Here is a 13956-nt window from a genome sequence, read left to right on the forward strand (position 1 = left end):
CACCCCTCTTGCCAGCTCTTAAAATGGCCGCTCGGCTTCCGCGAGGCGCGCCTGCGAGGGCGCGTGTCTCCATGGTGACGCGCGTTCCCAACAGCACCCAGGGCCCGAGGGCGGGGCCCAGGCGCCGCGGAGCTTCCTGGTGTGCGGCCGCCCGGAAGCGCTGGGGGCCGAGGGCCGCCGCGGGGTCCGCAGTGGGGGTTCCGGCCCCGTGTGTGAGGAAGAGGTTCTCCAGAACCACCGTGGGAAGGGGCCGGTGTGACGTGGGGAGGGCACTGTGGGAAGGAAGGAGCCTGGTTAAGTAGCCGCCCTCAGCCCGCCTGACTCAACGCCTGTGGTCCCAGCGCTTCCCAGGACAGGCGGATCGCTGCGATTGCTGGTCCGAAGAATGGGACCCGAGTCTCGTTTCTGACCTGCCGCATTGTGAACTGTCTTCACAGTCTTCTCAGGAACTCAGATGGTACACATTCATACACATAAATCTTTAAAAGAAGACTGACGCCGACTTCTGTTGGGCAAAATGGGGTTGCGAGGAATATTCTACCAGTTGGAGGCCCATTTCATCTGGACTTATCCAGTTCACTAGGGACCCCAGATATGATAACTGTCCATATGCAATTAACAGTGATTTGCCTCGACGCCCTATAACCCAACCCTGTAATCAGCTATTGCTTTCCGTCCCCATAGAGGGAAAGAACTATCCCAAGTGGCTGCAGGGAAAAACTTTGGGCTGCGACAATGGAAGACAGGAAGGCATGGGGGAACAATCACCTCAGGTTCCTCCTTTCTGCTACTACAGCAAGGACTATTGGACCTAATCGGTTAAGTCCGATTACTACCAAGGCTCCCCAGAAAACAAGGACCCCCAAACCTCCAGCTGCTCCTGGCCCCCAAATTAACCAAATTATGAGGCCTTCCCAGGAACCCCAGTCTGACCCTCTCTGGGAATTAATGCTTAACGCTTATGTAGCCCTAAATGGGACTCGCCCAGACCTCACGAAGTCCTGTTGGTTGTGTTATAACTCGAGACCCCCGTTTTACGAGGCTGTGGCAGCCACCAATAACTACACCCTGTCACAGATATGACCAGTTGCAGGTGGCAACCACCCCCACAGGCCAGACTTGCTCTCCAGGTAGTTCAGGAAGAGGGACTTGTGTGGGGACAGTCCCAGACACCTATCAAAACCTCTGCAGCCAGACCTTAACTCTAGGGGTGGGAAGGATCAATATTTGGTACCTCCCAATAATGCTTGGTGGGCTTGTTCCTCTGGCTTGACCCCCTGCACCTACGGTAAGCTGCTCTCAGATTCTTACTGTGTGCTGGTGCAGTTGGTTCCCCGACTAATCTACCATAACAATGAAGAGTTCCTCACAGCCCTTGAACCACCTGCGACACCCGTGTAAGCTGATGGACTCAATAGGACTCATCCCAGACTGATACCGGGAGCTTCGGACTACACAGGACTGCCCCATTGTCGATGGCCCCATGGTCAGCATTGAAGCAGCTATAGAAGATGAGATCCACAGCCCCTGATCCCACCTAGCAGCTAAAAATGATATAAAAGCCGCCCCTCCCAACACCAAGCTAAATGACTTGGGCACATCACGAATATTCAAGAAATTTTTCTCTTGAAAAGGGGGAAATGAGAGGTTCAAAAACTTAGAGTTAATTCCTGGGACTGGGGCAAAATCACCAGATCACAGTCCTTTCAGAGCAGAGGTCCAGCAGCAGTCCCCCACCCAGATAAACTTTAGGGTGTGACTAGGGTCATATAGCCCCTGAGAAAGCCCATGGAATGTGTTAACTCCCCCTCCCCCTCACCACAGCCTAACCTGCAGGTAACAGGGCAGTGTGTGTGTGTGGAGGGGTCAGGTGCCCCCCAGGTAGCCAGACCTGACCATCTGCAGTTTTGGCGCCTAAAAACAAACCAGTCATTTTAAAGGTCAGCTCCCCTAGAAACCCTTTCACCCAATCCTGTACCGCCAAGACCTGCACTTCCCTGCTTTCCTTTTTGACCCCTTAAAAACCCTGTTCCCTCAGAGTTGAGGGTCGCTTGCCCCTTTGTTCTTGTAAAGGGCAGCCACCTAGCTCAAGTTTCTAATAAAGACCCTCGTGCATTTTACATCAGACTCAAAGCCTGTCGGTCTTCTGGGGACTCACCATCTGGGTATTTCAACGCCTTTTATCCCATCACTCAGAAGTAGAGGCAGGAGGATCTCTCTGAGTTTCAGGTCAGCCTTTTCTACATTGCTAGTTCCAAGACAGCCAGGTCTTCCATACAATGACAACTTTTTTTTTTTTTTTTTTTTAAAGGAGAGGAAGGAGGAGGAGGAGGAGAAGAGAAAAAGGAAAAAAAAAAAACAAAAAAACAAGGTGCAGTCAAAGCGCCTGCCTAAGGGCAGAAAAGGTACTGCAAGCTGGTTAACACCCACAATGCCAACATTAAGGAGGAGACCAAGAGGATCGGAAGTTGAGGCTCCCCCTGCCCCTTTGGCAATCAAGAGAGGTCAAGGCGAGCCTGGGCTACAAGAGATCCGGTCTCAAAAGAAGAAAAAGCTGAGCTTTTTCTGGTGGCCTGAGCTTCCGATCTATTTTCCAGAACCTGCTTCTCCTCGTGTTTTAGAAGTGCTAGGATTACAGACAGCACCCACCTGCCTTTCCCCACAGATCTGGAGAATTAAACTCAGGCCCCCAGGCTTAGTGGCAAGAGCTTTAACCACTGAACTTTTATCACCTTTGGCCTGACAAAGGCTGGCCTTGAACTCATGTCTTTGAGTCTCTGATTCTTCAGCATATCCTGCCAGCCTATGCCACTACAACTGGCAAGAGATTTTGGAGTTAGTATAAAGCCTGCCCAGAGCATAGCTCTACAATGGTCCCTTTGATCATTGTCCTCTCAGTCCTTGAGAGCGTGCCCATCGGCTCCATCACACTCTTAATGTGTCTCCTCAAGTCTTTCAGAGGAGGTCACGACAGGGAGCCAACAAGGTCTCAATGGCACCTTTATTTCCATGAGCGAGTGCCAGGCCCCATGGCCAGGTGTGCTTGCCCAGCACTTAAGAAACTGAGGCAGGAAACCCACGAGTTTGAAGTCAGCCTGGCTACACAGAGCACACGACACTTGGGCTAAGGAATCTTCCACTGGTTTAACGGTTTTCCTGGCGCCTGCCAGTTAAGCACTGCTGTGCTTAAACAATACACTGGAGGCCACTGTTTGCACTGGGCCAGCTAGCCCGCCAACAAGACAGAATTACTCATGTTGAATTTCTGCACCATCAAGCAAAAACCAAACTGTTTATCTAATACTCAGAACAATCGGAAGAGGGAGACAATAGCCAAATCTCTAACCGGCTTTAGCTGTCAGTCCTCTGTTCTAGATCGTCTAAGGAAAATAACTTTCAAACAACACATCTGGGGTTTCCTCTCTGTTTTTCTGTCTCTCAGCCTCCCACTCTCTCTTGGTCAGACACTGGCTGGCCTGGAACTGGAGATGGTGTAGACCAGGATAGCCCTAAACTCTGCCACTCGGATGTTGGGATGAAAGGCCAGCAGTAGCGCACACTCGCAAGCTTGAGCCAGGCCGTCATTCCCTAGCCCTGAGTTTCCTGTTGTTGACACAGGGTCTTAGTGTAGCTAAGGCTGGCCTAGAACTCACAATGTACCCAAAGATGGGTTTGAACTCCTGGGTGCTGTCTCCAGAGTGCTGGACCACAGGCCTGTGCTGCCTGCCTTGGCTTACCAGAACTTCTGAGACAGGTCTCTCTCGGCTGTCCAGATTGGCTTCATACTCAAGAAAGCCTCCTGCCTCAACTTGCTGATTCTAGCTTGGATCATGAATTTATTTGTTTATTTACTTACTTGTTATTTTGTTGTTGTTTTGTTTTGTTTTTTCGAGGCAGGGTTTCTCTGTGCATCCCTGGCCATCCTGGACTCTCCTTATAGACCAGGCTGGCCTCGAACTCACAAAGATCCTCTTGCCTCTGCCTCCACCACCAGACCCTCTTTCTTTTTCTCCTTTCTTTCTTTCTTTCTCTCTCTCTCTCTCTCTCTCTCCCTTCCATCCTTCCTTTCTTTCTTGGCATACTGGGCATTGAACCCAGGACTCTGTGCTAGGCAAGTGTCCTTCTGCTGAAGTATGTCCTATTTATTTACTTGGTGTGTATGTGCATGTGTGTGCATATCTAGGTTTCATAGGACAGCTTGCAGGATGGCTCAGTGGTTAGGAGCATGTACTGTTCTTCAGAGGACCTGAGTTTCGTTCCCAGCACCCATATCAGGCAGCTCACAATTGACTATACATTCAGATCCAAGGGCTCTGGCACCCTCTCCTGGTGTCCACAAGCACCTGCACACATGTGATAAGACACAGACACATACATATAGATTAAAAAAATAATAATGGGAATACAATAGGACATGATATTAAAGGCTTTCTATTTTCCGGAGATCCTCCTCCTTAAGAAGCAGAGTTCAGAAGTGAGAGAATAATTAGGTATTTTATTGACCCCAGATGATGTCCAGGCTTTACAAGGTTTAAATTGCTGGTTGTTCAAGTCCATGAGATAGTGCTTCATAAAGAAGCAACCTGAGGCACAAATGAACTACAGGGACAACAGGGGGTCAGCCTCACACACACAGCTTTGCCTTGAGAGCTGGGAAGATCTCCACTTCCCATTCCCGGCAGCATTTGTGTGGGATGGTGGATGATGACACTGCTGGTTCATGCGTAACCTCCGCGCAGACAGACACCTGGGAAATCAGCCGACACGGCTGCACTTTGTGGAGGTCAAAGGGGAATAAAATTTGGGAAGTTGGTTCTTTCCTTCCACTATGGGTTCCAAGGATCTAACTCAGACTGTCAGGGTTAGAGGATCACAGCAAGCGCCTTTTCCCGGTGAGCTATTTTGCTGGCTCAGATTTTTAAATGTGTGTGTGTGCATGTGGAAGCTACAGTTTAACATTCGCTTTGCTCCTCAATTATTTTCCTTTTTTAGTTGTTTCATAGAGGCAGGGTCTCACTGTGTAGTGCTAACTGTCCTGGAACTCACTATTTAGACCTGACTGCCCTCAAACTCATAGAGATCCACCAACTTCTGCATCCCAAGTGCTGGGATTAAAGGTATGTGCCCTGGGCTCAGCTCCCACCCCTTTTTAGCTGGGGCTTTCACCCAGACCTGGATCCACTGGCCCTTGTTATGTAGGTGCTGGGGAGAAAACAGGTCTTTGTGCCTGCCCAGCTAAGCCGTCTTCCCAGACCTGGAAGTGTAAATTGTTTTGCCCAGCACCTGGGATAGACCTGTTCTCAGGCTCTGGCCCTGAGAACATCCCCAGCTCCCTTGGGAGGTCTACCTTGTTTTTATCTTGCTTTTACATTCCCCTGGCTAGCCTCAGGACTCTAGCCTCCAGCCTCACCCAGGTGCCCTGTAGGACATCTTAGCATGATCTGATATTGAGCTAACCTTCTTTAAAACCCTCAGGACACCGGTTGAAGTTTCTATTGCTTGCACTAGAAATAGCAGGTCTGGTTGGGTGCCTGGGTCCGTGGCAGCCATCTGGACAGCAGGAGGAGAGGCACTTGGGGGCTAAGCCCTCAGTGGAGAATAGCAAAAAAGAGAGTGAACCTTTAGGTACACCAGGCCCTCCATGGCTGTGGGGCGTATGGCCTGGGACTCTCCCCAGGCACAAGGTAACAGGTTATTTCAGTCAGGGTTTTGTTATTTTCAGCAGGAATCCTTCCTAAGTGACATAATCGTGTGAATGCAGTTAGTCCCAGCCCTGAGGACTCTGTGGCCTTCCACAGCCTCCTCTCATGTCCCTTCAGCCTGGCACTATATTCCTTTGATCATAGGTGTTAATATTATGAATTATTATCGTTGTTGTTGTTTCTGTTATTTTATCACCTGGCTCCTGCTTTGCAGCCCTCCCTTCGAGGGAACTCTCCAGCCTCCTGCCTCAGCTCAGATGACAGGCACCTGGCTGATGTCATCTTCTCGAGGGGCATTGTTCCGGTCACCGTTCAGCGGCCAGAGTCCCAGAGGTCCAGCAACTGTTCAAACAGGCAGGGCAGCGCCCAGCCGGCAGCCACGGCCTCACCGAGGGGCTGTGTGCTCAGCTCCTGGTTCAGCCCCTTGCCTGCTAAGCCACCGAGGGAGAAGCTGGCCCGTCACAGGGCTCTTCGCAGGTGCTGTGGCCCAGGAATGCCTGAGGAAAAGGGACAGTTTCTTCTCTTTGACCAGCAGGTTTTGGGTTAGTTCTTGTCCGTTCTTCCAGGAAGACCACCTGGACATTTCAAGTCTATTCCTCAGTCTTGACCACTCTGCCAGTGCCCGCTGGGATTTGTCAGTGTCAAGGGACAAGTCGGCGGGTCAACCTCACTGGCCGGTGACCCCAAGAAGAGCAGGGCCCAGTCCACCTCCACTATTTCTGTGCACCCAGCACAGAACGGCCAAGGGACAGAAGTGAGGGTCTGTGGGTGAGCTGTAATAGTCTTTGCACCCGACAGCTGAGGATATCAAGGTTCAGAGCGGGGGAAATCATTTTGGCCAAGGCAGAGCCACTAACACAGTGGCCGAAGTGACGTCCAGGCCCAGAGGCCCGAAGAACCAGCAAGTGATGCGTGACAGATGACAGATGTAAGTGAGTGCGACACGGAGAGAATAACAACAAAACAAAGCAGCATCGATCACCACTCCCACCAAGGAATCAAAACGTCCAAGCGGTCACGGTATAAGAAGAAACGAGAGGAAAGGATGGAGAAGAGAACGGCTGGATCGGTAGCCTGAGGTGCCCAGGACAGGTGGGCAGAGCAGCCTCACCTCCCAGTGGGGTGCTGTGAAAGACAGGAGAGTGTGTGGGCATTCCTGTAGCTCCACTCTAGTCACATGGGGCCCAAGGCCCAGGCCAGGTGTGTCCAGGTTGACACACCGGCCCAACTACCTGGGGATGGAGGCGTAGTTCGTGTGGGAGCCAGCAGAGAGATGCTGGTGCAGATCTGTCCGGGTGTCCAGAATGTCCACCTGATCGTCCTCACCCCGGCTGAGGTTGGCAGGGGCCGGATCCGGCAGCAAGATGAGGTCAGTGAGGCCATGCAGGTCAGACACGTGGCGGAAAGTCTGCAACACCAGCACCATGGCAACCAGGCCCAGGAAGAGGTATGCTGCAGGTGTGGGGAGGGGAGATGGAAAGATGGCAAGTTGACGGGTCAGCCTCAGACTCCAGGGCAGGGGTGTGGTCCAGCCCCTTTAACACCAGTTAGGAGAGGACCGTTTTTTTCCTGAGACACCCTCCAGCCCCAACTGCCAGCCCGAAGATGCCAGCTACTCAGCTCACCTGTGACAAGCACCTTGTAGAGGGCCCGGTGAGGCTGGCCAGGGGCCTCCCCAGGCACATAGTCCCCCAGGCCAATGGTGGACAGGGAGATGAAGCAGAAGTAGAAGGCGTCCAGAAAGCTCCAGGCCTCCTCAAGGTAGGCGAAGACCGCAGCTGGTACGAGGAAGAACACAGCCACTACGACCACCAGCAGGACCAGCAGGTGCCAGCGGGCTGCCCGCTGAGGGTGCCAGCCCCAGCGCAGACTCAGCCAGGACAGGGGTGCGTGGGTGAGCAGCAGTGACAGGCGCTGGGCCGAGGCAGTCAGGAGCAGCATGGTGATGGGCACACCCAGGAGCGCAAAGAAGATGGAGAAGGCTTTGCCTGCGTCTGTCAGCGGGGTAGTGTAGCCGTAGCCTGTGGGAGGAGAGGCCTCCTGCACACTGGCACCTCGGCATCCTGAGGTCCCCCACCCCAGCCTTCCTGACTCCATCGGAGACACCTCCATCCAAAAGTTGCTGTCTCTTTGTTTTGTTTTCGAGACAGGGTTTCTCTGTGTGGCCTTGGCTGTCCTGGACTCACTTTGTAGACCAGGCTGGCCTCGAACACACAGTGATCCACATCTGCCTCCCTGAGTACTGGAATCAAAGGCTTACCCAGCTGAGCTGTGGTTGCTTCTGAAGAAGGGAAAACCCATAAATAAACCCTCTGGACTCATCTTAGTGAACTTGCTTTGAGCTACTTGCATTTAAAAAACTTTTCTTCCCAGTTCTGGGAGATCAAACCTGTAGCCTGGTGCAGCTGTGTGGAGCCATCCACACCCCAGCTCCTCACTGGGGGATTCTAGACAGGGGCTCTACCACTGAGCCACACCCTAGCCTCTCACTGGGGGATTCTAGACAGGGGCTCTACCACTAAGCCACACCCCAGCCCCTCACTGGGGGATTCTAGGCAGGTGCTTTTCCACTGAGCCACACCCCAGCCCCTCACTGGGGGATTCTAGGCAGGGGCTCCACCACTGAGCCACACCCCAGCCCCTCACTGGGGGATTCTAGGCAGGGGCTCTACCACTGAGCCACACCCCAGCCCCTCACGGGGGGATTCTAGGCAGGGGCTCCACCACTGAGTCACACCTCAACTAGCTACAAGTACTCTAACACTAGCATCTTTCCATGGTAGGACTGCTTTTCATCCCTGCACTGAGATGACCCACAAGAGCAGCAGGTGTCAGGTCTTTGACATCCTGGGCTTCTGATGAAACGAAGAACACCATCGAAGAGGTTGTAACGACGCTGAATTTGTTTCACTTCTCCAGGTTAAAAAAAAAAAAAGCTGGACATTGTGGCACACACCTATAATCCCAAGTCTTGGGAGGCATGGGCAGGGGACTCTCTGGTCTACAAAGCGAGTCCAGGACAGCCAAGGCTACACAGAGAAACCCCGTGACAAATCACTCCTGGCTTGACTCACAGTGTTAGCACCGCCGTACACCTTAGACGCCCGCTATGGGCTCTCCGCACAGACAGAGCCACCCTCCCTTACACGGCAGTCCCGCCAGCCCTGATCTCCAGCAGGCCACCTCGGTGAAAGCCTCACCCAGGATGCTGCCCTGGGGACCTACCCCATGTCCCAAGTGGGTCCAAAGAGTCCCTGGGAAGCCAGGCGTGCTGTTTCACACCTGTGAGCTCAGGACCCAGCGAAGGCCACACAGAGAGCCCCTGACTCAAAAAGGGAAGCACCTTGCTGGTGTTCGGTGTGAGGCCCCAGGCTTCAGGGAGGGTCAGGGTGAACCTACTTAGGCCAGGCTTAGTAATAATTCCTCTGTGCCTTTCACTACCACTATTATTACATGTATTTGGAGGGTCTGAAGCGACGGCTCAATGGTTAAGAGTACTTGTTACTCGGCCCAGAGGACACATGGTGGTTCACAATCACCTGCAACTCCAGTTTAGGGGATCCTGGCTGAGAACTCTCGGAGATCTGCCTGCCTCTGCCTCCCGAGGGGTGCGATTAAAGTCATGTGCCAACACCAACCCTTCCTGGCAGGACCCACCTTTTGACCTCCTTGGGCACCAGCATACTTGTGGCCCACACACATATGGTCAGGTAAACTGACAACATAAATAATCTTTAAAAATGTAAAAATAATAAACTTTAAATTACATTTGTTTTATGTTATTTAGTGGGTTGCGTTGGGCCCACAATTCACTGACATTCAGGATCATCCTGCCGTCCCGTTAGGTGCTGGGGTTACCTACCGGCGTGCAAACACATCTAGGAATTTTTTTGCAACCTTTCAACTAGCATACATTAGTGTAAAATAATGTGTTTGTTATGACATTTTCTTACATATATTTAACATATTTTTATTTTGTCCTTGGGGCACTAGGTCTCATGGCAGCCCACCTACTTTAGACTCTCTTTTTTTTTAACTATTTTAATTTTATCTGTATACATATGTGTGTGTGTGAGTGAACGTGTGGGCACCACGGGTGTGCAGGGGTCCCTGGAGGTCAGCCAGTTGTGAGCTGCCAGGAGGGTGCTCAGAACTGAACCTGGGAGCCCTCAGGGCTGCAGCAGACTGAGTGCGAGCCGCCCCGCACACAGAGCCGGCATCAGCAGCCCCCCCTTGTGGCCCACCCACCAGCCGCCCTCGCCCTTATCTCCATGTTTTATTTCCATCACTGGCCAAGCCCCAGATTCCCCTGGTGTGGAGGCAGGCAGGTGTGGAACCCCGAGACCTCGTCCTACTTCCTCTTTTGAGACAGGTTCTCCTTAAATCCCCCAGGCAGCCCTTGAAACTGGGATCCGCCCTCCCCAGCCTCCCGCCAGCTGGGAGGCCAAGCCTGAGCCACCAGGCCGGGTCACACTGCCAGCTCTGGCACGCTAAACTGCACGCGTGAGCACTGAGGACGCCCCGTGTTGCCACCAACCGCAGAGGCCGCCTTTCAGCACTGACCTCAGAAGACACGCGCAGCTTGGTGGGACTGGGACTCTCCGGGGGTCAGAAGATGGGAATGAAACAGAGCCCCCTGTTCCATATTTAAATCTAGGGGTTGCCGCGCACAGTGGAAACAGGTCTTCACTGCCTCTTTGTCAGCAGCCTTTATTAACGCTATTTGCTTGTTTTGCCTTTTTGTTTGTTTGTTTTTGAGACAGGTCCCACTCTGCAGTCCTGGTTGGACTGGAACTGGCTATATAAATTGGCTGGCCTTGAACTCGCAGCCATCCCACTGCCGCCGCCTCTGGAGCGCTAGGACAAAGAAAAAAGTTTGTCACAATGTTCTACACCATGCTAGTTCTGTGCTCTGTGCAAGTCGGCTGACTTCTCTGGTCCTTAGCTTCAGAGACAGACAGACAGACAGAGAGTGTCGGCACAGGGTGCTAGTACCACACACCTTTAACCCCAGGGCTTGGGGGACAGAGATAGGCGGATCTCTGTGGGTTCGAGGCCAGCCTGGTCTCCAGAGCTTCCACAATAGCCTGGGGCTATCGTTACACAGAGAAACACTGTCTCGAAAACAAACCTAACAAAGCGGCAGCTACCTCACAGTGCTGTGTGTTGACTGAGCTAAGAGCCGGATGTGGCGAGGCCCCTGTCACGCTGACGGTGAAGTATGGTCTGGTTTCACAGCTGAGGAACCGTTACTGTGCAGCTGCCCCGACAGGCTGTGCCTGCTGTCTTGTCTGACTCCCTCCCCTGTCAGGCTGCAGCACCAGGGGTGACTGGTCGGAAGTGAGAATCTGAGAGGAGACAGACAAGGGCTGTGACCAGGGAAGTCCAGAAGCAGGTCAGGCCGGCTCAGGAAGTTTGGGGAAAGCTAGCCTCGGGGGAGAAGGGTTCTTTCTCTTCTGTGAAGAGTCACCTAGCTCTGTTGCCAGAGACCTCAGCTGGCTGGTCACACACAGTGAGGGCCCCAAGTGGGGGGAGGGGGAGGAAAAAACCATCCACCATGGCATGCTGCTGCCTGCTAGAAGCAGCTCAGTTGGCTCAGCCGCCTCCCTGTCCCCAAAAGAGGTCAGCTCATGGAGAGGGAAGGGCTGCAGAGCAGCAGGACCTGGCCTCTGAGGGGTTTCCCAGGTCTGTGGTGTGAGGGTGGAAGGGACTCTCCGGGAGAAATTCCCCAGGGTGCAGGTAGCGGTGGGTTCTACCTGACGGGGTCTCAGAGAAAGCTCTGCAGAATGCTAATGTGTATTGTGCATAGATGGTGTTTTATTTATTTCTTTTTTCAATTTTGCTCTGTGTGGCTGGCGTATGAATTCGTGTGCACAGGTGGGCCTGTCTGGTGTCCCGTTGCTCATTTCCTCCTCCTCGGTTCATTCCCTCAGGCCGGGTCTCACAAGGAACCTGAAAGCTTGTCGAGTCGTCTGCGGAGCACCCAGGAAAGCACCTGTCTCCAGCCCAGTGCTGGGGTCCAGGCTTGCACAGGCAGGCTCGGCCTGCCTGAGTGCTGGGGTTCTGACCTCAGTTTCCCATAAGCACTCTTCCCCATGGCTTCTCCCTTACCCTGTTCTGTTTTATTGACTAGACAGGGTCTCCTGTAACCCAGGCTGGCCCTCTTCCTTCCACGTCCTGAGCACTGAGGTGCACGCCACCATGCCCAGGGTCCTGCTGGGCAGCAGTGGCTCATGTCTTTAACGGGGAGACACAGGCAGGCAGGTCTCTGAGAGTTCGAGGCCAGCCTGGTCTACAAAGTGAGTCCAGGACAGCCAGGACTTGTACACAAAGAAACCCTGTCTCAACAAAACAAAACAAAACAAAACAAAACAAAAAGCTGGGCCTTTTAGTCCCAATGCTTGGAAGGCAGAGGCAGGTGGAAAGCAGGGTCCTGCTTATCAGGACATAAAATGGATAAATTGTAAAAAATAAAATAATCGAATTGAGGTGTTGAGGTCCTGTTTCCACAGGAACAAAGAACCAGCACCAGCAGATTTCATCTGGATTGTGTGAACTCTCATACAGCCAGAGCTGCTGAGCCCAGGGTGTCTAAAGGAGGTGGTAAGGTCCTTTCTAAGGGCCTTGCTGGATGTCAAGGGTGGAGTGAGTAATGCTTTTTTTTTTGGGGGGGGGGCTCTGTCATAGAGCACCTTGAAAGAATGCCATGTTTCAGGCTGCAGCAAGGCTGGGAGGCTCAGGAAGTCCCAGCAGTGGGTCTGGGGGAGGTCCAGCCTCGGGTCAGCCCACCACCCCAGCTGGCTTGGAAAACCCATAGTGAGTATGTTGGTCATCTGGGGTGAGGACAAGGAATGAGTCTTTGTTTGGACTGTGTCCTGGGGTGGGGATTTGTTGTCACAGAGCGGGCTCACGGTCTGGAGAAGGAACAGGGTCCCGTTCATGAGTGCTCAAACGCTCCACCCTCCTTCCGAGCTGAAAGAGCCCCTCACGACTAGTCCTTGGCTGGGAAAGGGTTAGAGGTTTTGCTGGAGGTAGTTTAGGGCAGGAGTCTGGGCTTGGAGGGCTTCAAGCTGGACAGCCAGCGACCCCGCCTGGAGGACACCCTGGGCTCACCCCTTTCTCACTGCTGGCGGTTGGAACTGCTCTAGGCATCCTGGGTCTGGAGTGGAAGAGCTTCAGGAGAAATCGCAGCAGTACAGGGGCGGAGGAGAGATGGGTGGAGTCCTGTGTTAGACTGGCAAATACAGGCACGGGAGAGGGATGGGTGCCTTTGGTCCGGGGCTCTCCTGCTGCTGAGTGCCCAAAGGGGAGGGGATCCCAGAAATGGTCTCAGGTCTGGCTGAGGTCTGTCCTAGAACACAGCCCTTCAGTAATGGCGCCCTGGGGTCAACAACCAGCTCGCACAAGGGCCTGAGTTTAACACCCAGTTCACTAGGACACTGAGTTCAGGAGGAAGCCAAAGCGGCTGGTTCCAGGAAGGACCTATCCGGAGTCTGGAAGAGTTGGTGAGCCAGCTCTGCGGTGGACACAGCCCCTGGGGTCAGACACCCAAGGAAAGTCCCAGGCCCTTGGCGATCACGCATGACAGTCCTAGGGCTAAGACAAGAATGGAGCCAGGCCTGGGGGCCCACACCTGTAATCTCAAACACGTAGGGGGCGGGGGCAGGAAGATGAAGTTCCAGGCCGACCTGGGCCCAAAGGGAGATGCTTATCTTAAAATCAAATAAACCAGAGGCACCAGGAGGGATGCTGCCACAGACCGTGTGATGAGGGGGTCCCTACTCCGTGGGAACTGCGGTGAGGAGAACCTGGGAGGAACAGCTCGGCTTGCACTAACTCTCTCCAAAGGGGGCGGCCACAACCGGTGTGGTTGCTCCGAGCCACTTGGGCTGAGGGTGTTTCTCGAGGGAGCGGAGGATGGCACTCACTTACCCACGGTGGTGACCAGCGTGCTGGCGAAGAAGAGCGCCGAGGCGAAGTCCCAGGCGGGGTCCGAGGCGTTGGCGGGTCCCGAGGCGTTGGCGAGCGCGGCGCGCCCCAGCCGCCCGGCCGCCAGCACCCGCTCCACGAAGGCGTCCAGGGCGGGCGCCGGCACGCACGGGCTGCGCCGCAGCAGCTGCTCCCGCAGCGAGCCCAGCTCCGCCCGCAGCCGGGCCTCGTGCGGCCGCTCCAGCCGCGCCACCAGCAGCGCGCCCAGCGCCAGGTACCCCGCGTAGGCGGCCAGCGCGCCGGCCAGGAGCGCGCCCCGCCGCAT

The 13956-nt window shown here is 53.9% G+C and overlaps 1 protein-coding gene across 1 annotated transcript; it reads right to left on the reverse strand.

The window, feature by feature from the left end:
- Positions 1-4481: 4481 nt before the first annotated feature.
- On the reverse strand, positions 4482-13956 carry Kcnk6 (potassium two pore domain channel subfamily K member 6). Its single transcript, XM_055594806.1, has 3 exons — positions 13635-13956; positions 7328-7723; positions 4482-7154 (listed from the first exon to the last, which is right to left on the reverse strand). The coding sequence occupies exons 1-3, from the start codon at positions 13954-13956 to the stop codon at positions 6931-6933; spliced, it is 942 nt and encodes a 313-aa protein (XP_055450781.1). The 3' UTR covers positions 4482-6930.

The sequence above is a fragment of the Psammomys obesus genome, unplaced genomic scaffold (assembly GCF_907164565.1).
Source record: "Psammomys obesus unplaced genomic scaffold, mPsaObe1.curated_primary_1811, whole genome shotgun sequence".
NCBI classification, from domain to species: Eukaryota; Metazoa; Chordata; class Mammalia; order Rodentia; family Muridae; genus Psammomys; species Psammomys obesus.